The sequence below is a fragment of the Moschus berezovskii genome, chromosome 22 (assembly GCF_049115385.1).
Source record: "Moschus berezovskii isolate FMDL1 chromosome 22, NW_MosBer_1.0, whole genome shotgun sequence".
Classification (NCBI taxonomy): Eukaryota; Metazoa; Chordata; class Mammalia; order Artiodactyla; family Moschidae; genus Moschus; species Moschus berezovskii.
In genome coordinates this window covers 55,947,867-55,971,105 of record NC_142481.1, presented here as the reverse complement: position 1 = coordinate 55,971,105, position 23,239 = coordinate 55,947,867, and the positions used below count along the sequence as shown (strand labels likewise).

At 45.2% G+C, this 23,239-nt stretch overlaps 1 protein-coding gene across 2 annotated transcripts in view; it reads left to right on the top strand.

Annotated features, from left to right (window-relative positions):
* Positions 1-23,239, top strand: part of GAN (gigaxonin) — a 59,394-nt gene that overhangs the window by 23,179 nt on the left and 12,976 nt on the right. For both annotated transcript variants that reach the window (XM_055413065.2, XM_088830776.1), the window contains exons 2-10: positions 4,778-4,892; positions 6,888-7,238; positions 8,836-9,053; positions 9,260-9,381; positions 12,827-12,939; positions 13,746-13,895; positions 14,806-14,942; positions 15,209-15,337; positions 23,069-23,178. In XM_055413065.2, the coding sequence (XP_055269040.1) occupies positions 4,778-4,892; positions 6,888-7,238; positions 8,836-9,053; positions 9,260-9,381; positions 12,827-12,939; positions 13,746-13,895; positions 14,806-14,942; positions 15,209-15,337; positions 23,069-23,178 (1,445 nt within the window). The remainder of the gene's footprint in view (positions 1-4,777; positions 4,893-6,887; positions 7,239-8,835; positions 9,054-9,259; positions 9,382-12,826; positions 12,940-13,745; positions 13,896-14,805; positions 14,943-15,208; positions 15,338-23,068; positions 23,179-23,239) is intronic.

Here is a 23,239-nt window from a genome sequence, read left to right as displayed (position 1 = left end):
GAAGATCCCCTGGAGAAGGAATTGGCAACCCACTCCAGTACTCTTGCCTAGAAAATTCTATGGATGGAAGAGCCTGGTGGGCTACAGTCCATGGGGTCACAAAGAGTTGGACTCGACTGAGCAACTTCACTTCGCTTCACTTAGCCATTGACTATACCCTGCCAGCTGCTGATAGAAAACTGTACCTTTGAAAAAAAAATATATATATATACTTATTAATTTAATTTTTTTGCTGTGGTGAGTCTTTGTTGCTATGCACGGGCTTTCTCTACATACGACAAGTGGCATGTGGGCTCAGTAGTACACGGGCTTAGTTCCCTCACGGTATATGGGCTCTTCCCTGACCAGGGATCGAACCCGTGTCCCCTGCCTTGACAGGCAAGTTCTTAACCACTGAACCACCAGGGAAGCCCCAGAAAACTGTACTCTTTAAAAACGATTATTTTTTGTTGTGAAAACACGCGACAGTAGTTGACCCCTGAACAATGTGGGTTTGAACTGTGCGGGTCCATATATGCGGTTTTTGTTTTTGTTTGCAGTATTGCATGGGTTGACTGATACACAGGTTAATTGACATGTAAGTGAACGCATGCAGTTCAAACCCATGTTATTCAAAGGTCAGTTGTACATGATCCATGGTTGGTTGGTAGATGCAGGTGCGGGGGGCTGGACTAAGGGCCTTGAGAGTCTGCAGATTGTGGTATCTCTGTGGGTCCTGGTATTCCCTCAAGGGTACCAAGAGATGACTATAATCATCTAAAACAAAAGTCCAGTCACATGGTTGAAAAGTAGAAAGGGGGCACGCCGATCAGCCTGTTCATAACCTCTTTCCCCATCAGCCCGGCCCCTCCCCCCACACTGTCCGCAGCCCGTGGGCAAGCACAGCCGGCTCTGGTTGGAACCACTCGAATTCTAGGTGGCACTCCTCTGTGAACACATTTTGAAGCTGTGCCTTTAAATAGGTTTAAGACTGCATCTAGTCAGGATTAAGAAGCCACATAGTAATCTGAGCAACAAAAGTTCAAAGAATTTTTAACTATAAGAGATTATAGAGTAATGAGGGATTGGCCACAAAGAGGAAACTCTACAAATCCAAGGTGTAGCCAATGTAAGGAGCAGCTGAGATGCAGACTTGATCGTCCAGGACAGATCAACGCGTGGCAGAGAAGCCATGCTGGTGGAATTTGCTTGAAGTCAGCCCTCTGGAACGCGCCAGAAATCTGTCCTCTGTGGTGCCGGGAAACGCTCTTCACAGGGAGGAGTCTCACCAGAGAAAATTTACTGCAAAACTGCCTCCAGGAGTTCCTGGGCAAGCTGCCGGGGACCACAGGCAGCCGTACCCCCAGGAGCCTGCCCGGCTGCAGGGCCAGGGCCAGGCGGCAGACCCTCCCCCTGCAGTGTCTCCCCAGCACCCTCCACTACGATGCTTCGCACCCTGCCAGTTCACCCTTCAGAAGGCTCAGGTCGGTTTTCACGGAGCCTGCAAGAAGGGTGGACCCGGTGCCGCAGAGGCGATACGGTAATAGCCAGCACGGTGACTCAGAAATACGACTACTGACACCATCCGCAGTGAGACATCCCCTGAGGACGTGTCTGTGCACAGGACGATTGTCGAGCCCAATATTAGTGATTTCAGGGTCATTCTTACCATTTCTGCTGTCTTTCTTGATTGAGAACTGACTGAAAATCTTTTTCTTCACTTTTAATAAAAGTGTCACTCATATAGATACACCTAGAGTGCAGCGAGCAGAAAAGACATGCCTTTTGTGTAAAATTATTAGTTCAGGGGAAACTACAGAGGCAGAAACAGCACATACGGAATATAGGGGGGAAGCAGAGTTGTCTAAATATCCTCTTTCTACCTTCAGATGCAGTATATATTCCATCAATTTCGCCTACCTAAAGGCCTCCCAAGGCCTCCTGTTGACCAGAATGAATCAGCTTCCTTCTGTTGGTGCAGGGCTGTTATCCTAGGGTCATCCCTCACCATTCCCTTCCCTGCTTTCCTGTGTTGGATCATGTCTTTTTTTGTTCAAAATCTTCCTCTTCCTGGATGTTTTCTGGGGCAGTTTTTGGAATAGCATTCTGAGAAGTGTTGCATGGGAGATCATTTGTTTCGAGACTTTGTATAGATTAAAATATCTATTCAGTCCTGATATTTGGTCAGCATTTTGATCCGTTAAACTACTTTCTCCGTTGCACACCCTTCAGAGTACATCAGTTGTCTTCCACTGGAGCTGGACAGCCTTCCTCAGCAGGGCAGCAGAGTCGTTACCTACGTGGAGCAAGGGTCTGGGAACTCACCTGTTTCCTAAGACTTTGTCGATCCGTTGTTCTGCACTTAGTTCATCCTTCACCCTCCTTCCACGACTGCCTCATCCTACCAACTCCAAGCCGTTGGGCGGGTTCCTAAGTGTGACTTAAGTGTGTCTTCGCTTCCCTCACTGCCAAATTAGAAGCATCTTTTAGACCTTGGGTAAAGGACCTGTTCTTAAACAAGACCCAGAAAGCACTGACTGAAAAATTATTCTTCAAGTTGTTCATCACCTTCAGTTCAGTTCAGTCGCTCAGTCGTGTCCGACTCTTTAGGAAAAAAAAAAAGTATCAAGTCTGCCAGAGGCTTACCAAGAGTTTGCTAAAGAATGCCTACACCTCACTATGAGGAGGGCAGTGAACTCAATTAAAAATGAGACTTGAACTGAACGTGTATTTCATGAAAGAGGAGCCGCATGTGTCCACGGACCTGTGAAGAGATGTTCAGCACCTGGGTAGTGAGGGAAGACCGGTCACAACCACACCAGAGACCACACTTCACTCACCAACCGGCAGGATTAGGAAGTGGGGCAGAGATGAACGTCGTAGAGTTTGCGGGTCCACACAGTCCCCTTACCCACACCAGATGAGGCCAAAAGCTGCTCCAGCTACTGGGCAGAATAATTGAGTATTGGCTCATACTTTGGAAAAGAACTTAGCTTAATTCTACCCCCAGGGATACACCCAAGAGAAAATTTTTCAGTTTAGTTCAGTTCAGTCGCTCAGTCCTGTCCGACTCTTTGCGACCCCATGAATCAGCATGCCAGGCCTCCCTGTCCATCACCAACTCCCGGAGTTCACTCAAACTCATGTCCATCGAGTCGGTGATGCCATCCAGCCATCTCATTCTGTGTCGTCCCCTTCTCCTCCCGCCCCCAATCCCTTCCAGCATCAGAGTCTTTTCCAGTGAGTCAACTCGTCGCATGAGGAGGCTTTCAGTTCAGTTCAGTCGCTCAGTCGTGTCCGACTCTCCGCAACCCCATGAATCACAGCACGCCAGGCCTCCCTGTCCATCACCAATTCCCAGAGTTCACTCAAACTCATGTCCACAGAGTCGGTGATGCCATCCAGCCATCTCATTCTCTGTCGTCCCCTTCTCCTCCTGCCCCCAACCTTTCCCAGCATCAGAGTCTTTTCCAGTGGGTCAACTCGTTGCATGAGGTGGCCAGAGTATTGCAGTTTCAGCTTTAGCATCAGTCCTTCCAATGAACACCCAGGATTGATCTCCTTTAGAATGGACTGGTTGGATCTCCTTGCAGTCCAAGTGACTCTCAAGAGTCTTCTCCAACACCACAGTTCAAAAGCATCAATTCTTTGGCGATCAGCTTTCTTCACAGTCCAACTCTCACATCCATACATGACCACGGGAAAAACTATAGCCTTGACTAGATGGACCTTTGTTGGCAAAGTAATGTCTCTGCTTTTTAATATACTATCAAGGTTGGTCATAACTTTCCTTCCAAGGAGTAAGCGTCTTTTAATTTCACGGCTGCAATCAGCATCTGTAGTGATTTTGGAGCCCAAAAATATTAAGTCTGACACTGTTTCCACTGTTTTTCCATCTATTTCCCATGAAGTGATGGGACCAGATGCCATGATCTTTGTTTTCTGAATGTTGAGCTTCAAGCCAACCTTTTCACTCTCCTCTTTCACTTTCATTAAGAGGCTTTTGAGTTCCTCTTCACTTTCTGCCATAAGGGTAGTGTCATCTGCATATCTGAGGTTATTGATATTTCTCCCAGCAAGGCTTTAGCATATTACAAAAGGAGACACGCGCAATACATAGTGGTCCTGTTCACAATACCCCAACCCTGGAGCCACAGCCTAGGGGCCCATGAATGGGAAAGTGGCATATTATACAGCCCCCCCCCAAAAATGTGATACTCAGCAAGATGAATGACTCAGCAATATAATAGTAACTGAAAACAGCCCCAGAAGATTACAGACAGCATGAAACACTTTTATAAAATCGCAAACTTTAAACGGGAAACTTGAATACAGGATTTGGTTTAATAGTTACTCCAGATGAGGAAGGAGGGGAATGAACCGATGGGGAGGATGATTTGGTTAGAAGCAGGTTATTGTCGAGGTCCTTGCTTTTGTTTTGGGTGGTGGATGTGTGGGGTCCTTGTTACATTATTGAAATTAACTGGATAATTAAATGCAGGGGAAAATAAGCCTAAAGGGCCTGGGGTTCCCCAGGTGGAATAGAGACCCTTACCCACAGGCCCTTAGTGCTTTGGTTGTCTGTTTCGCTTGTTTTTTAAGAGGAAGCACTGAGCCCTTGAACAAATACTTTGCAGTTGAAAGTCATAGAACATATGTCGCTCCAAAGCTAACAAGCCAAGTGTTCTAGATGGGATTCATATATCGATAAGTATCATATACTTTGTATTTAGTGCATAAATATTTCTAGGTATTTCTGTTCTTTCATAGAAATTTTACATTTTTTTCCCTTTCTTAGGACAAAGTTAAACTATAATCCTCCAAAAGATGATGGATCAACCTATAAGATTGAACTTGAAGGGATATCGGTAATGGTTATGAGAGAGATCCTGGATTACATCTTCAGTGGGCAGGTATGCTGAGACCCAGAGGGAGGAGGACTGAGGAGACCCTCAGGCTCAGGGTGAGGGTCTCCTTCCTCCATGCTGCAGCCGAGCAACCCCGTCCCCTCCATCTTGCGTCACCGCGGGCTTGACCTGCGTCTCCTGCCGCACGCGGCGCCCGAGTGCCTTCTTCCAGGGTCTGCCCTTGAAAGGAAAGCAGGCTGATTTACCCTCTCCCGTCCTGAGCGCCACTTTCTAGTCTGAGACGTGTGCCTGTGGGACGCCCCCTCACTCCTGTCTTCTGGCGTTTAAACCTCCATCCCAGTCTTGCCCTGGACCCACACACTCTCCCAGGAAGCTCATCTGTCTCCATGGCGTGGACCCGGGAGCCTCTGTGGGCGGTGGGGACTACTCTCTAGAGGTAAAGACTTTGAGACTCAGGTGCTGGGCACCGGCGTTGTGTTCTCAGTGCTCGGGCCTGTCCCCCCTCATTCTTTCCTGCTCATTTCCCTTTACTCTGTATCCACTTAACATTTCTGGGAATGTCATGAAACCCAAGGAAGGAAGTGATCAGTGGCTCGGGATCCTTTCCTTTTCTTTGCCCTCCTCTGTCCCCCTGCACCCCACCATTCATGTGGTTTAAAGGGTAGCATGAAGACTTAACGATCTGGGTTTGAATTAGCAGGATGCTGATGTGCCTTATGCCTGGTTGTGCGAGGGTGCGTTTTCTCTCTGCTCCTCTTGAGGGCGCGTGTCCTGCTCTCCCTCCTTCCTTCTCGTTCTTCTGCTTTTCCTTATGTCAAGGCTCTGTCTCCTGCATAAGTATTCTGAGTGCACTCCTTACTTTTCTCTCAACGTTCATTCTGTCCAGAATCACACTCGGTGACCATCATCCTCTTTGAAGCTTTCTATTTCATTTCACGGCTACCACTTTCTCTTTTCTCTAAACACTAGGTGGTGAGCGTGGAAGTAAGGTTATATGTATGATTATTTAAAATAAATGCACTTAAATCAGTTTGGGGACAGCCCTCAAAATACTGGCGATGCTCTGTAGAATCGCAAAACCAGACATAAGACCCAACTCTTACCTAACTTGTAAAATCAATTCAGCAACAGTTATGACAGGTTAGAAGCCATATTCATATTCAGGCTTGCATTTGAAACTTGGAAATCTTACTTACCTGTGGTACCAAATGTGTGCATCTCGAATCGTGGTAAAATGTTTCTTGCTGCACTTCACTATGAAATCCCTCCTTCACGTTTCCTTGTGGAGGATAAGCACCCATACCTTGGGAGAGTGTGGACCGTTTGTAATCATGGCAGTATTTTAGGGACCTGTGTCTTTATGTTGCCTCACCATGGCATAGAAAAACTGAAGGGGGTGGAGGAAGAAGCATCAATCAGAAAACTGAAGAAAATTAAGGAAAAGTAAATGTTTGTAATGGAACTTTGGGGGGATTTATTCCAGAAGGTAGCTTTGAGACCAGATGGTATCTTGCGCACCAAGCGTGGTGTATGGTGTCCAGAGTGGCTCTCCCTCTCTTCAGGGGGGCCACATGGTATCTTTCAAATACCATGTGGCAAAAGGAGGGACCCTAATTTATTTGGAGGAAAGATTTTCATTAGTTGAAGTGCTTGCATTTATAGAAATCCCTTTCCATTTACCATAGAATTGCAGAACTTGCCACTTCCCCATAAGCATTTCAGTCATTTGAAGTTTTCCTCCTAGTTAAGCGTGAGCACCATGGACAGTTCACTCAGAAGGGCTGTTGGTGGTTCATGTGGGTAAGGTGAGGGAAGAATTGGGAGAAGCTGACCAGCCACGCATGGTCTGTGTCGTCCCCAGGTGCCTTGGGGCCCTCTGTCTGCTCTTGAAAGCAAAGTTGAACCGTGTGAAATCTGCCAATCCTCAGTCGTCTTTGACCTCCAAAAGTGGAGCTCCCGTGTGGTTTGGCCTGCTAGATTAGTGGTGTGGGTTCTAGATGTATACTCTCAGACACAAACTGTCCGCGATGGTCCTTCCAGATCCGGCTGAACGAGGACACCATCCAGGACGTGGTGCAGGCGGCGGACCTGCTGCTGCTGACGGACCTCAAGACGCTGTGCTGCGAGTTCCTGGAGGGCTGCATTGCCGCCGAGAACTGCATCGGCATCCGGGACTTCGCGCTCCACTACTGCCTGCACCACGTGCACTACCTGGCCACCGAGTACCTGGAGACCCATTTCCGAGACGTCAGCAGCACCGAGGAGTTCCTCGAACTGAGTCCTCAGAAGCTGAAGGAAGTGATTTCTCTCGAGAAGTTAAACGTCGGCAACGAAAGATACGTGTTTGAAGCAGTCATCCGATGGATAGCACACGATACGGAAATAAGAAAGGTACCTTATAGCATGCTCTGACTTTGACGTTCCACTTACTTATTCGTATTTGTGTATTCTTCACCCCAGTTTTACATGTTTTATCTTTCTCCTCCAACTTGAAAAACTTACAGAGTTGTGATCTAAACCATGACCTGTAAAACATCTTCCCATAGGCTCTCTAAAGTGGTTGGTTTTTTTCACATCCGTCTACCAGAGTGAGTGTAACTCATCATATAGCAATGAAAATATTCACACTTAAAAGTGACTTGCCATCCTTCGAATGTTGTTTTTAATGGGCAGTGTTAGAGGATATCAGGTTTGAGATGGTTAACACCTTCAGGGAGGGTGCTTTAGCCTTTTCATCACAGGGCTCTGCATCTCATGTGTGTGTTCTAGAGGCTAGCTCTAAAATAAATATATTACATTTCGAGAGGCTTTCAAAATGCATAATTGCATTGTCAGTTGTTCTTAGTAATCCTTGACTTACATGTTAATGATTAGCTTGTAATTTTTAAATTCTGTAGATCCATAAGCTGTGTCCACTTAGAAACCACATTCTTAGTCTCAGCCCAGTTGGTACAGTTAGTATTTTCCACGCTGGTGGGTGGGGTAGTTTAGAAAAGAGGATAGAAGAGCTTCCATCTTGCCGACACCGCTGAAATAGCTTCTCTGTGACCCTCTTCTTGCCTTAAAGTGATGAGGGTGTCAAAGGTGGAATGGCTGCTGGGACAGAAAAGGCATTTCCTCATCCTTTGGTTAGTCCCAGCTTGACGCTGTAAGGACTGCTGGCCTTTATTGCTCAGGGTATAGAAGAGTGGACCTTAAAGTGACGATTCCAAAGCCCAGAAAAACTAGTCGCCTTACATATGTAGAGTGCTGTAGTCATTTGATTCAAATTTAATGATAGAGCATGAAAGACATAAAATTCATATTATACATGTTAGATCATTTTTAGTAGTAACTGCTGAAGAAATTGGAGAAGGCAGTGGCAACCCACTCCAGTACTCTTGCCTGGAAAATCCCATGGACATAGGAGCCTGGTAGGCTGCAGTCCATGGGGTCGCTAGGAGTCGGACACGACTGAAGCGACTTAGCAGCAGCAGGTAAAGAAATGATTACATAGTTGTCACGATTTTTGTTTTTGGAACTTGGGCTTTTTCAGATTTTTCTTATAATTTTAATGTTGTTACATTTGCATTATCTAGTTGACATATTGTGTCAAACTCTTCTTGTAACTAATATTTGTATAAATGGGATATAACTCATAGCACATCCAAGTTAGTGAGGTAAAGCAAATCATAGCAGAGTTCTTGTAGGTTTTCCTGTTGCAGTGGGAAATCTGTAGGGTATAATGGAAGCTTCTTGAAACTTTGCAGTGATCCAGCAAATATGAATCTGAAGTGATGATATTTTAAGTTAAACTTTTGTTTATCAAGGCCAGAGGAAGTAGAAAGGAAAAGGACCGCCTCACACATTCAAGCAGCACTGGCCCTTACTCCTTGCCTGTTGATCATCTGACTTGTCAACAATTGTAGTTTTCTATGAGTCGAAAAATGTGCCTTCTAAATGCATACTCTCCCTTTCTCCTCGCCGTGCTTTCCACCCTGCTGTGCAGGTCCACATGAAGGATGTCATGTCAGCGCTGTGGGTTTCAGGGTTGGACTCGAGCTACTTACGGGAGCAGATGCTCAACGAGCCCTTGGTCCGCGAGATCGTCAAGGAGTGCAGCAACATCCCCCTCAGCCAGCCGCAGCAGGGGGAGGCCATGCTGGCCAGCTTCAAGCCCCGCGGCTACTCGGAGTGCATCGTGACCGTGGGTGGAGAGGAGCGAGTGTAAGCGTGGCTGCGAGCCATGGTCTAAGTAAGGGAAGAGGGATTTCCATGTGCACGAGAACTCAGGACAGTTCTCAGTATCTAAAGCCTAAATAGCGATCATTTTTTTTTAATGTTTGAAACATTCTTGAGAGCAGTAAAACTCGTCGTGGTTATTCTAAGCAGAATATAAACATATTAACTGCTGATTGTCTGCCTCCTCTTAGTTCGCGGAAGCCAACGGCAGCGATGCGATGTATGTGTCCCCTTTACGACCCCAATCGGCAGCTGTGGATCGAACTGGCCCCTCTAAGCATGCCGAGAATCAACCACGGAGTCCTCTCAGCAGGTACCATGCCCTCATCTGCTTCACTTAAACACAGGATCAAGTGAGATGTAATTTCAGTGCTGTGCAGGATGACTCCGGAGAAGGCAGTGGCAAGCCACTCCAGTACTCTTGCCTAGAAAATCCCATGGATGGAGGAGCCTGGTAGGCTGCAGTCCGTGGGGTCGCTGAGGGTCAGACACCACTGAGTGACTTCACTTTCACTTTTCCCTTTCACACATTGGAGAAGGAAATGGCAACCCACTCCAGTGTTCTTGCCTGGAGAAGCCCAGGGACGGGGGAACCTGGTGGGCTTACGTCTATGGGGTCACACAGAGTCGGACACGACTGAAGTGACTTAGCAGCAGCAGGATGACTCAGAACCTCTTAAAGGTATTGCCCGTCTATGGGGACATGTTCAGCGTGGCTCTGGCTTTCAAGACTGGTAAGAAGAGTGTCTTCTGACCAGTCCTTACTGTTCTCATGTCTTAAATACCTAGCCGTTTTTAAGACGTCAGTAGCAGAGCATTTTTATTGGATGACTTAACTGCTGGAAGAGCAGAACCGAGTGACCACCCACTGGCCGGATGATCACACCTGAGACACAGATTTCCTTGAGCCATGCTAGTGCCCCATCTTGGAGAGCCCGGCAATCTAGAATTACAGATGTAACACACATCCAAAGTAAGAGTGTCATGTAAGAGCAGGCATTTCATAGGAGACTTGAGAAAATATTACCTAAATTAGTTCTGGCTTAAAGTTACTTTACCGTGGAAAGTATGTTTTGGTTAACCTTTGCAAGTTTGGAATGTTATTGGCAGTTCTCACTACCTTGCTGGCTTCATCCTGCAGGTGCCATTTCACTTCGTTCCAGCTATTGTCAGCAGCCTTCCTGGAACTCTTCTTTCATAGTCTCTGTTTGCCCACTAACATTATGTTAACATTTTTAAGCTCTTCGCACTGTACTATATTGCAGCTATGGCTAAAGCTGTGGAATAGAAATGAAATTGTAGGTTCCAGTTATTGACGTTTTCGTCAATTGTAGTCAGCTGAATGGAGTGGTGTAGGCAACAGAACGTGGGTCTGATTTCTGTTCTTTTTCTCAGACTTACCTTCCTCAAATTTTCCCCCTGAATGTGTATCAGTTCAGTTCAGTTCAGTCGCTCAGTCGTGTCCGACTCTTTGCGACCCCATGAATCACAGCATGCCAGGCCTCCCTGTCCATCACCAACTCCTGGAGTTCACTCAAACTCATGTTTTCCCACATGCACACCTACCACAAAGGTTCCTGTATCACTAACTTTCAGGTTTCCTAGAGGGGTGGTTGTTTCAGAGACTTGAAACAGTGAGGAGAGGAATTGTTTCCAATCATGTTGACCAAGGTTGTGAAATGACGAGTAGTTCCTGTGTGTCCAGCCTAATCCATGTTTCTTCCTTTCCTGCCTTTTTTCAAAAAACTTGATCAACCTTTTTGTCATTCAATTTTTTTCCCTCTCTACCAGGTTAGAAGTTATATTCTATGTCTCTGTCCCTTTGAAAGTTAAATTAGCATCCTCAGCCTGTATTGTTAACAAAGTCTAGAGTTAATCAGTACATTTATACTCTATTTTTCATGTTCCACAGTTTTATAGTATTAAAATATGTGGTTATTTACAAGTAAATATTTACATGTGTATGTGTTTTGTTAATCTATATTATATACATACCTGCAGGTAGTATTCATTTAGATTTATCTGCATATTTACCAGCTTCTTTGTTTTTTCCCTCTTACTCCTCAAACTTTCCATCAGGGATCATTTTCCTTCTCTCTGAAGTTCATCCTTCTGAATTTCCTGTAACTTGGGTCTAATGATGGCAGACTCTAAGATTTGTCTAAAGATGTCATTATTTGCCTCCATCCTTAAAGGACATGTTTGCTGGGTATAGAGTTTTAGGTTGGCCTCTATTATTGTTCAGCACCCTGAAGATATTTTTCTGCTGATCTCTGTTATTCCTAGTTGTTAAGTCAGTTGTCAGATATAAAGCTCTGTCTTTTCTCTGGACTATAACATTTTTTTGGTCTTTTTTCCCTGTCATTTCAGTATTAGGTGAACATCTTATTTGAAATTTTACCATATTTGGGGATTGTTGGGCATCTTGATTCTGAAGGTTTACCTTTCATCAAATCTGGAACATTTTTATTTATTATGTCTTCAGATGTTGTCCTTGCTCATTCTCCTCTGTCCCTCTGCTTTTGGAAGTCAGATTAAATGTGACTAGACCTTTTTACTCCATCTGCCTTCTGCCTTCTTTTTGTTTTGTTTCCTTATCTTTTGGCCTCTTCATGTTGCCATGTTTGTGATTTCTTTTGATTTATCATGTGTTTAATGAATTCTTTTTGTGATGAATCTGCTATTAAATCCATCCATTGACTGTTTTATTCAATCTATTTCATCTTTTTTTCCCTCTAGAATTTTCTTGTTTTCAAACCTGCTGTGTCACTTCTGCCATCCCTTTGTATAGAGTTATCTTTAAATAACATAGTGAGCATTTCTTTTTTTTCATCTCTCTTATTGGTCCGATATTTGAAATTTGCAGTCTTTTTCTAGATTACTTCCTATTGTCTGTTTCTACTGCTTCATTTTTGTAGAGTCTAGTTCCTTTGTATATACCTGAGTATCTTTGGCTGGGTGATGATCATTTCATTAAAAATCTGTTGGAAAACTTTGATGATTTAAAATCTTAGAATGTTAGATTCTAAAACTTAGATAACGGTACTGTCTTCCATAGAAGTTTTCATTTGTTTCTGCCAGTTGCCTAAAAACAGTAATTTGTAATTACTGTAAATCGAATTCAAAATTTGAGATTTCCTAGATAAGCAAGGAGATTTAAATTTGGCTTCTCATTCTGGTTGGCCTTCATCCTGAGGGTTAGAACTTCGGAGAGGCTTTCCTTCTAGAAACCACTCTGTGGGACTGGGATTTAGATTTCTATCTTCTTCATGCCCTCAAAGCCATTAAGAGAAAGCTTGCGTTTTCCCACATTGCTAATGCCCTCAGAGCAAAATGGTTTCCATGCACGGTAACCTCTCCAGCCTACATTCCCTTCAGTTTTACCATAGTGTCTCTTTGGCTGCTTCTCCTTTAAGAAAACTATTTTATTTTAAAATACGGGCTGGGGAACAGAAGAGACAAACTGAGATAATTTAGAGTCATTTGATGACTGGGTGGGTGGTGTCAGTTTTCCTTTTAAGCCACAAGGAACTGGGAATCCACTCAGATCCTGAGTGAAGTGAAATGGTTGGAGTGACTGACAGATTAACTGTGTCATCGAGGATTGAGTGAAGTGTGACAAAGATCTCGAATCCCTTGTCATCAAAGAAGGTGCCTCCACATACAGTCTCTGCCCGCACGGCATTTGCATTTGCCTGGGGATGGGTATTGAAAACTCACGCTTCAACTTTCTTGTGTGTCTCCTTTGATTTTTTCAGAAGGGTTTTTGTTTGTATTTGGGGGCCAAGATGAAAACAAGCAGACCCTCAGCTCAGGAGAAAAGTATGACCCAGATGCAAATATGTGGACCGCATTGCCACCGATGAACGAGGTAAATAAAGCATTGTTTTTTTTTTGTTTGATGTTTCTTTTTACCCCCGTTAGCACTTTTGTTTGCGGCTGCCTTTGAGTGTAATGACAGAGACAGCGGCCCCGCCAAGCCCCCGCCTGGTGTGTGCGTGCCCTCCACCCCATCTTTGCCAGGTACCCGCGTGGCACGCTGCCCGCCACCTCCTCGGCAAGGCCTCCCCACAGACCCTCAGCTCCTTTCGCCTCCCTTGCTTTCTGTCTCCTCATACCACATCACCCCTCCTCACACACTGGGCCTTTTTAAGTTGTTCGCACAGACTTCTGGATGGCAGGGGCTTCTGTCTGAGCGGTCAGTGCTGTGAGTAGGTGAGTGTCACACTGCAGGCAGCCTTTGTGCAGGCCCGTACGCATACGTAGCACCCCACCACGACCATGGGCAGGCCTGTTGCTGGGGCTGTTACACAATTTCACATGTCAGCTGGGAGCCACTACTACCCATGCTGAACAAGAATCATTTTAAGGAACCAGGCGGTAATCGTTCTTTTTTTATTGTGAGCTGACTTGAGCGAAAGGTAACTATTTTGCCAGTGAATCCACCTTGTGTGAAATTCCCTTGTTCCGGGAAATCCCTGGACTTGGGTTCTCTGTCTCTTGTGATAGAAGAGTGAGCTTCTGGGGAAAGCAGAGCTGTTTGAGAGACACAGCTCTGAGTCTTGTGTTTCTTCACAGGAATGTAATGATACCTCTCATTGGTATTAAATGTGTGATTATCAGCTTTCAATACAGTAGTCGGCCTTTTGTCTACAAAGCTCTTTAATGTTTTTTCAGGCAAGACATAATTTTGGAATTGTGGAGATAGATGGCATGCTGTACGTTTTAGGAGGAGAAGATGGTGAAAAAGAACTAATTTCCATGGAATGTTATGATATTTATTCTAAAACCTGGACAAAGCAACCTGATTTGACCATGGTTAGAAAGGTGAGCACTAACTCGTGATGACTAATTCACACACTGGATTTTAAAGTTACTGTTTCTTCATTTCCCACAGATGCCTAATGCAATTGATAGTGTTAAAGCAGTAACATTACAGAAGTCTGTCTTCGCTGGTAGCTTCTTGACTTCACTATTGCCAGTCACATACCAAACTGGGGAGCCATGTGAGAGAGCTCACGGGGTTGGTGGGCTCTGGGCAGCGCTGTTGTATCTGTGGCCCACACCTGATAAATGCTCCGTGGTGGCACTAACCTAGGCAGGAACCAGATCTCCCAAACCTGTTTTCTGAATTGTCGTGCACGCTTGGGAGGAAACATTAATCCATTGATTCAGAAGTAAAGAGCTGCCATTGGTTTTTGAGAAGAATGAAAACTAAGGCCTCCCATTAGCTGTGCAGGGCTTGGTCTGTATTTCTGTTCCCTGGTGGAGACAGGCATTTCATCATCAGGCCAGAGCCTTTCTAGCGCCCTGGGTATTTCACACCTTGGTACTGGAACTCACTGGTAATATGATCGCTCACTGTGTGTGCCCTTCCAGCTGACTCAATTTGGGGCAGGAGTTGAGTGACATCTTCTTGCTCTGTGGACTCTGCATCTTGGACTCTTCAAATAGTGGTGAAAGAAGAGAGCTTGGAAAGCTCCTTTAAAGCAAAGCTTGTGTGCTATCCACTTAGTGGAGTAGTGTTAGGTGGAGCTAATCCTTCCCTGAGGACAGTATGTGTATTACCCATGCTGTTCCCATTTTTGAAAGCCTCTGTTGTGATATGGGAAGGCACCAGACTCCTACCATCCGACCCTTTTCCAAACATCTCCCAGGGTTCCAGCCAAGCTGGTGTTGACTCAGCCAACTTTTAATGATAAATGTTGCCTCCCCCACTGTTGCTTCCTCCTTCCAGATTGGCTGCTATGCAGCTATGAAAAAGAAAATCTATGCCATGGGTGGAGGATCCTATGGGAAACTCTTCGAGTCTGTGGAATGCTATGACCCCCGGACCCAGCAGTGGACTGCCATCTGTCCCCTGAAAGAGAGAAGGTGAGAGAGCGGGGAGGTGGCCTTTGCAGAGCCCCCTTCGCCTGGGTTTCGCTTCTCCCTTCTTTTAAACGGATCTTTTCTTTGACTTGCCATTTGGTTCATATAACACTAAATGAATAATCCATACCCTGAGAAAGGAAGACTCATGTATTTGTGAAACACTGAATGTCTCAGAGCCAAAACAAGCAAAAGAGGAATTAGGGAATCAAGTCCTGAGATACACTGATGAATCCAATGCTTAGTATGTGCGTTGCGTGGCCTTTCAGGTTTGGAGCGGTGGCCTGTGGAGTTGCCATGGAACTGTATGTATTTGGGGGAGTCAGAAGTCGCGAGGACATCCAGGGGGGCGAGATGGTAACTTGCAAGTCGGAGTTCTACCACGATGAGTTTAAAAGGTATTTATGAATGGTTTTGTGTGGCTTCTGCAACTTTCTCTTTATGCTTTCAAAGGCGTGTCTTAACTTCATTTAGTTTTGCTTTCAAATTATTTCACTGAACTTATCTATTTATGTCTAATGCATACCGGATATTTATTTAGTGACTTCAGAAATCTTGTAACTCATAGGAAAGCCAGAGAAAAATGTTTCTCAAGTGCAGAGCAGACCTTGACACTTTTGATAGCTTTTAGGAGAAAGTTTAAACTCCTTAACTTAGCATATGTGGCCTTTTGTGATATGACCTGTGTATACTCTTTCTGCTGCTGTTCAACCCAGGTGCTTCACTTGACTTCCACTGGGTGATGCTTTCCCTCCAAAACATGGTGTCGAGCTCTGTGCTTTCAGACTTTTCCTTTTGCCTGAAACTTCCCTTCTCACGTTTATCCAGTTAATTTGGCTTCTTCGAGGCCCAGCTTAATGATCACCACCGAGAGAAGGCCTCATTGTCTCCCGGTCTCAGCCAGGCTCCTCAGTGTGTGATCCCATGCCTGTCTTTCTTGGGCTGTGACTGAACTGAAGCTCCTTCAGGGCAGGTTCCAGTGCAGCTTTGGGTCCTAGCTTCTGGCCTCACCCCTGGCCTGCATCAGACACTCAGTAAACGTGGTATCAGAGATTCTGAAATCATCTGATGGGCTGCCATGCATGTGAGGTGGAGTGGCCAGCATCCGTCCAGTCCCCTCACTTTGCTCCTCTCACACGTTTTGTTATAACCACTGAACAGCGTTTTTCTTACAGTAATATGTTCCAATCCTACAGGGAAATTGCTGTGCTAAAGTTAACCTTGTGATAGCATTTCGATCATGTTGCCAGAAGGGGGTGCCAGAATATAATGTTTAATTTCATGTTATTTTAGGATAAACAATGCACAGTTGCCAAGATTTTAGAAATATGTATGTTATCTGAAATGTATTTTAATCTTATGATGTTTGCATAGCCTATTTGTTTGTTTTTTTCCCTTCGGTTACTGGGGGCAGACAATCTTATGAAAATGTACTAGAAAAAGTGTGAGAGCAGTTTGAGAATGCTCGCTGCTGTGGTCGGGACAGGGGCAGAATTTCAAATGCTTTTCTATACCTCTCTTCCGTAATGTGTTACTGTGAGGGCTGACTGTTCACGGTACAAAGTAGTGTATGAATTTCCTTCCCAAATGCCCAAGTTCATTAACAAGCAGGGGTCAGTACATTTGGTTTCTGATAAAATATTGATATAAACCTTTCTCATAATGACTGAATTACTGTTTGGACAGTGTGAGCTAGAGAGCTGTGTCTCACTTGCTGGAGTCATCAAGGTTGCTTATGGTTTTACCATTTTCTGTTCCTGTTTTGATTGTATAGGACTTGAAGCTGGCTGTGAAGTTTTCAGTCTCCCTTGATATGCTATCATCATTAGAACCTTTAGATTTCTGTCAGGTTGTCTCCTGTTTATGGAGTATTAAGTAATAAGAGTATTGGGCTTCCCAGGTGGCTCAGATGGTAAAGTGTCTGCCTGCAATGCGGGAGACATGGGTTCGATCCCTGGGTCAGGAAGATCCCCTGGAGAAGGAAATGGCAACCCACTCCAGTACTCTTGCCTGGAAAATTCCATGGATGGAGGAGCCTGGTAGGCTCCAGTCCATGGGGTCGCAAAGAGTCGGACACGACGAGCGACTTCACTTTCACTTTTCACTTTGAATAAGAGTATTTTTTGCTTTCGTTGGTAATTGTTAAACATGACTATTCTTCATTGCTGTTTAAAGAACTTCCCAGTAAAATTCACTTTTCTGTGGTTTGCTTACATTCAAGTTCTCCAGTGTTTGTTCACAAGTAGAATGAACAGAGCTTGATTTCTGCTGTTAGTATACAGGACTCTTGTTTAGATAAAGCTAAACATAAACACACAACACTAAGAGCCATATATTACCTCATTTAACACATTTACTCTCCAAAACAGCCCCCTGAGACACAGGCACTCTTTTCATTCCTGTCTTGCATATGAGGAAATCACAACACAGAGAGGCTGAATCATGTGCCCCAAAACACACAGGCAGCATGTGGCGGAGCAGAACCGGGCATTCTGGCCTCAGAGACACCCAGTTCAGCTACCACACAATAGTGCCTTCAAAACTTAGTCTTTCCCATGAAAACCTATGGAAGGGGGAAAACATCTATGAGTAGTTTCTCTCTTTAAAGCTCAGATGTAAAAAAAAATAAATAAATAAAGCTCAGATGTTTCCAAGTGTGTGGTATTTGCATACTTTGGAAGCTGCTGCCAAATGAGCAACCTGCCTGAGGTTGAAGACTATTTATTGTTTTTAAGTAATCTCTTGTCTTTCCTGTCTTTGTTCCCTATTTTTAGGTTAAAAGTTTCCTGGAAAAATGCCACATCTTACTATTTTCTGTGTTTCTGACTAAAAGCAAACTGTTTGAAGGAAAGCAAAAATTAAAAAAAAAATTGCCCTTATTTATACCAAGTCACAGTGACAACTTCATATATCCAGAGAGACAAGTGCATCTGTTTCTGTTCTTTGCATTCCTAGTTCTAGTACTGTGCTAGACGAGTACGGTCATCCTCCCAGTGGTCTGTATGTTTTTAAAGTTATCTTTGATTCTCTCTTATGCTTCACATCTCATGAGTTGCCAAATCTTATTTTTTTAAAACTCTATAGTGTTTTTCACACATACCCACCTTTATTTCTCTGCCATGACTCCAGCGAGTTCACTGTCATACGTGCGGTGCCCTTAGCTTTCTAACCAGTCTCTCTGATACATTTCACCTACTTGTGCTTTTGAAAGATTAATCTGCCTTTGGTCATTTCATTCAGATGGAGATTATTCCTAGTTAACCCTTGCTTACCAAGTAAAGACATTAGTATTTAGCCTCCTCCTCAGGGCCCTCCATGATCTGAGGTTGAGAAAAATGTCTGACCTTTTCCACTTTCTTCCTTTCCCGTGTTCCTAGAGTGCAGCTCACTTCTTATAGCCATCCTGTGTCTTGCTGCCTCTGTGCGTTTGCTCATCCCACGCGCCCTCCCCTTCTCATTTTTAATAGGTAAATCATGTTAACTATTCTCTGAAGTCAAGACCTGTCAGCTTCATCTTTTGATGAACGTATGCTTGGATAGACATCTCTGGCCACTGGCCACATCCCCATATGGTTCTCTGACCTGCGGGTCAGGGACCATTATGGGAGCAAGGGTTAAGTGGAAGTCACTGGCAACGTCCCTCCCCTGCCAAGGTAGAGACCCAGGGGCAGCAGTGCATCCTGAGAAGCATGCAGACCTCAGCGCCACCATCGAAGACTCGCAAGTGCAAGGCTGGTGCCCCATCACATCCCCACTTAATTCACTTGGAACAGTCAGAAAAGTTAGCTGCAGTTTGAAAAACAGCTGTCAGCTTTCCATAAACTTAAACAGGTGGTTAGGTGGTCACCGACCTAATGATTAACTAGTAGGAGGAGTTAACTGCTAACCTGTGAGAGGAGACTCTGATGAAAGCAGAAATAGCCAAGAAAGAAATGCAGCTGCAGCCTTTAGGACCAAGGGAAAGTGTCCCAGGAAGGAACAAACTTGGAAGTTTGCTCCCCACCCTGCAGGGCTGGGATTCACCTCTGTGGAGGAGGGAGTGCAGTGGCCCAGGATACGGCAGAGCCCTGGGACGCCAGGGCCAGAGCTGGTGCTCAGGAGGCTGCTTGCTGGCCAGCAGAGCACCTCCCCGCAGGTGAGCACCTCTGGGTCTCCTGCACACTGGAGACGGCAGAGCAGACCACCGCCACCAGGGAAGAAGCCCTTTCCTCTCCGGGCCTTGCAGTCCCTCCAGCACCCTCTGTTGACAAAGTTTAGCGTTGCACTTACCTTCCCAAAGGGCCCGCTGCACATCAGTGTTCCTTTTCTCCATTGTGTATTCTGTTTCATTGGTTTCTCCTCTTGTCTATCTTATTTCCTTCCTTTTACTTCCCCTGGGCTTATTTTGTTTTTCCTTTTCTACCTTCCTCAGGTAGCATATTCAGTTCAGTTCAGTTCAGTCATTGCGACCCCATGAATCACAGCACGCCAGGCCTCCCTGTCCATCACCAACTCCCGGAGTTCACTCAAACTCATGTCCACAGAGTCGGTGATGCCATCCAGCCATCTCATTCTCGGTCGTCCCCTTCTCCTCCCGCCCCCAACCTTTCCCAGCATCAGAGTCTTTTCCAGTGAGTCAACTCGTCGCATGAGGTGGCCAAAGTATTGCAGTTTCAGCTTCAGCATCAGTCCTTCCAATGAACACCCAGGACTGATCTCCTTTAGAATGGACTGGTTGGATCTCCTTGCAGTCCAAGGGACTCTCAAGAGTCTTCTCCAAAACCACAGTTCAAAAGCATCAGTTCTTCGGCGATCAGCTTTCTTCACAGTCCAACTCTCACATCCATACATGACCACGGGAAAAACCATAGCCTTGACTAGACGGACCTTTGTATTAGATTTTTAAAATTTCTCTGCCGCAGTCTTCTATCTTTCCATCATAAGCCTATTTTACTTTTTCACTTACTGAGCATCCTTGTGCTAGCTGTGTCCACATCCCTGCCTGGTAGATAATCCCGACATCAGAGTTGGCGTCTGTTAATTGTTAAGTCCCCCGAGAAAGGGACTCTCATTTATCTGGCTCTTTGGTTGAGTACGTCTGGATTATGTCCAGGCTTTGTGACCAGGACACTATTGAGGACCTGAGGTCTCTTCCGGCACTCCAGAGAGGTGCTCCCAGCATTTGGCAGGCAGTGGGCGTGCTCAGACTTGCTGAGCCTCAGGTACAAGCATTCATCGGTCCAGTGCCCGTAAGGCGTGAGATCAGCGATCGCCCATTTTCACTTTGCAGGGATAGCTCTTAGATTTTTCCCTTTTCCTGTTTACTAGAGGCAGCTCAGAGGCAGGGGCCAAGCTGTATTCCCAGTCCCACAAACTGCTTGATACCAATCAGCTTTCAGATATTAGAGGAATCGGATCTTCGCTTTATAGCAGCTTGGCCTCTGAGTTGTTCCATGATCTTGGACAACATTCTGCTTCTACATTTCTTGGGATTCAAAATAGGGAATGTACCACTCTGTAACAGTCTGGAGAGTGTGTGCATTGGGAAAAAACAAAGCACTGCTTAGTGAGATAATTTTATGTGCTCCGGTAGTGAGTGGAGGCCTGGACATTGGTGGTGGCCTGGACAAAGGGCTTACATACATTTCCTCTAACTGAGGTCTGCTCTGACCTGGCTATGCCTTTAGCTATGAAAGGGAATGGATCAAATCTACTTAAGTGAACATTATTATATAGCAGAGTCTAGTTTGTTTTGTTTTAAAGCAAAAAAAAACAAAACCTTTTATTTGGGAATAATTTTAGACCTGTAGAAAAGTAGCAAAAATAGAGTTCCCATAAGCCATTCACCCAGCTTCTCCTACTGTTAATATCTTACATGCTGTAGTATTCACTTTGGTACAATATTATTAAGTAAACTACAGACTTTATTCAGATTTCACCAGTTCATCCACTAATATCTTTTACCCAAACTGCAGCTGACTTTTCTACTTGTTCTAAGTGAATTAAGTGGGGATGTGATGGGGCACCACCCTTGTACTTGTGAGTCTTTGAAGGTTATTGGATGGTTTTTTACTAGGCTGTCTCTCCACCTGGGTTTGTCAGATGATGTCTTGTGATGAGGCTGAGGTTGTGCATCTGAGGTGGGGATCCCTCATAAGTGCTTCTGGGCCCTTCTCTGCCCGGTGTCGGGGGAGAGACACTTTGTCCCATTACTGATGATGCTAATCTGATGACTTGGTTAAGGCGCCATCTGTGGGGTTTCCCCACTGTAAAGTCACTGCTTCTTCCTTTGTAATTCATGAATATCTTGGAAGAGATAATTTGAGAATATGCGATTATACTGTTTCTCCTTATATTTTCACCACTAATTGAGCACCCTCGATGGACTGGCCTCACAGAAGTTAGAACCGTGGTGTTTGCCTCCTGGTGGTTTTTCTGCTTCCCTCCTTCCTTCTCCCTTTGTCAGCTGGAGTTCCGTGGAGAACACCCGGCCCTCCTCGCCGTGTTTTCGGCGGGTTCATCGGTTCATCCGTGTCGGTATGGACTCACGGGTGTTCATGTCAGTTTCTGAGTTGCCAGCCGGGACTGTCGTTTACGGTTGCTCCAGCTGCGGCCGTCGGGAGCGGCATGTTGGCTCTGTGTCCTCTGACGCACCTCATCCTTTTTGAAGCGCTTCCTCCGGCAGCACAAGATGGTCCAGGCTCATCTTGTGTTTTCTGTCTCAGCTGTGGAATCAGCCACTTCTTCATGGAGCCCTGGCTCCTTTTCATGGTCATTAAATTGATTTTCAGCAGAAAAGCCAAGGCAATTCAGCAGGGAAAGAAACGTCTTTTTAGCAAATGATGCTGGAAAAACTAGCTACCTATATGCCTAGATACAAGGATAAAAAGGACTTGACTCATACTTCACACCATATGCCAAAGGTAACTTGAAATGTATCATAAGACCTAAATGTTAACATTGAAACAAAATTTCCAGAAATTTTAATTTAAAAAACTTTTGCAACTTTGGAATAGGCAAAGATTTTCTAGAAAGACATAGAAAGAATGAACTATAGAAAGAAAAAAAAGATAAACTGGAATTCACCATAATTAAAAAACCACTGTTCTCAAAAGCCCCCATTAAGATAATGAAAAGACAGTCTGCATGCAAGGATCTGTGATACACATATCCAACAAAGGACTTGTAACTGTAAAATAAAAAAGAATCTTAAAATTCTGTAAGACAGAAAACCCAGTTTGAAAAATGAACAGATCTTTGAGCAGACGTTTCACCAAAGTAGATACACAAAGTGTCCAGTAAGCACACACAGAGATGCTCAGCATCATTAAAGTGAAAAAAGACCGACCGTACCAAGAGCTGGCAGAAAGGCCCAGCGGCTGGGATTCTCACACGTTGCTCATTGACATGCAGAAGGACACAACACCCTGGAAAACAGTGGACATTTTCTTATCAAAGGAAATACACCTTTAACTGTATAAACAAGCAATTCCATAGCATAAGCCCACAAAAGAGCTTTGCCCTCTAATGTCCAAAATAACTTCACTCCCAATAGCCAGACACTGGAAAGTTAGTTAATCCCACAGTCGTGTCCGACTCTGCGATTTCATGGACTGCAGCCTGTCGCGCTCCTCTGTCCATGAAATTTTCCAGGCAAGAATACTGGAGTGGGTTGCCATTTCCTTCTCCAGGGGATCTTCCCAACCGGGGGATCGAACCCAGGTTTCCCACATTGCGGCAGATTCCTTACCAGCTGAACCACAAGGGAAGGCTGGCACTAGAGGCTGCCCAGATGAACCTGAACAGGTCAATGGTTGACAAATTCTGCTACACCAGTGTAGGGCAGTCCTACTTAAAATAACAAGAAATGAGATAATGATGAAGCCACAGCGTGGGTGAATCTCAGAAACTCTGTGCCGAGGGACAGAAGCACACTGAATAGTGCAGTCTCTATGATTCAATACATGCCACTTGGGGAAGAGACACGACTCAATCTTCAGTGACAGGAGGGAGATGAGCATTTCCCCAAGAGAGGGGTGTGGAGGTCATGCCTCCTCCTGTTGGCAGCGCCCCGAATTTTGTCATCTCAGCCTGCCCGGATACCACGGGCCATCCTCTTAGCCTCCTTCATCCTGTCCCTCTGTTTTCAGGTGGATCTATCTTAATGACCAGAATTTATGCATCCCGGCCAGTTCCTCTTTCGTGTACGGAGCCGTCCCCATAGGCGCCAGTATCTACGTCATCGGAGATCTAGATACAGGTCAGCATGTTAAGAGTGATTCGTGGGAGCCGTTTCCCGGGGCCGGGGGGTGGGTCAGGGG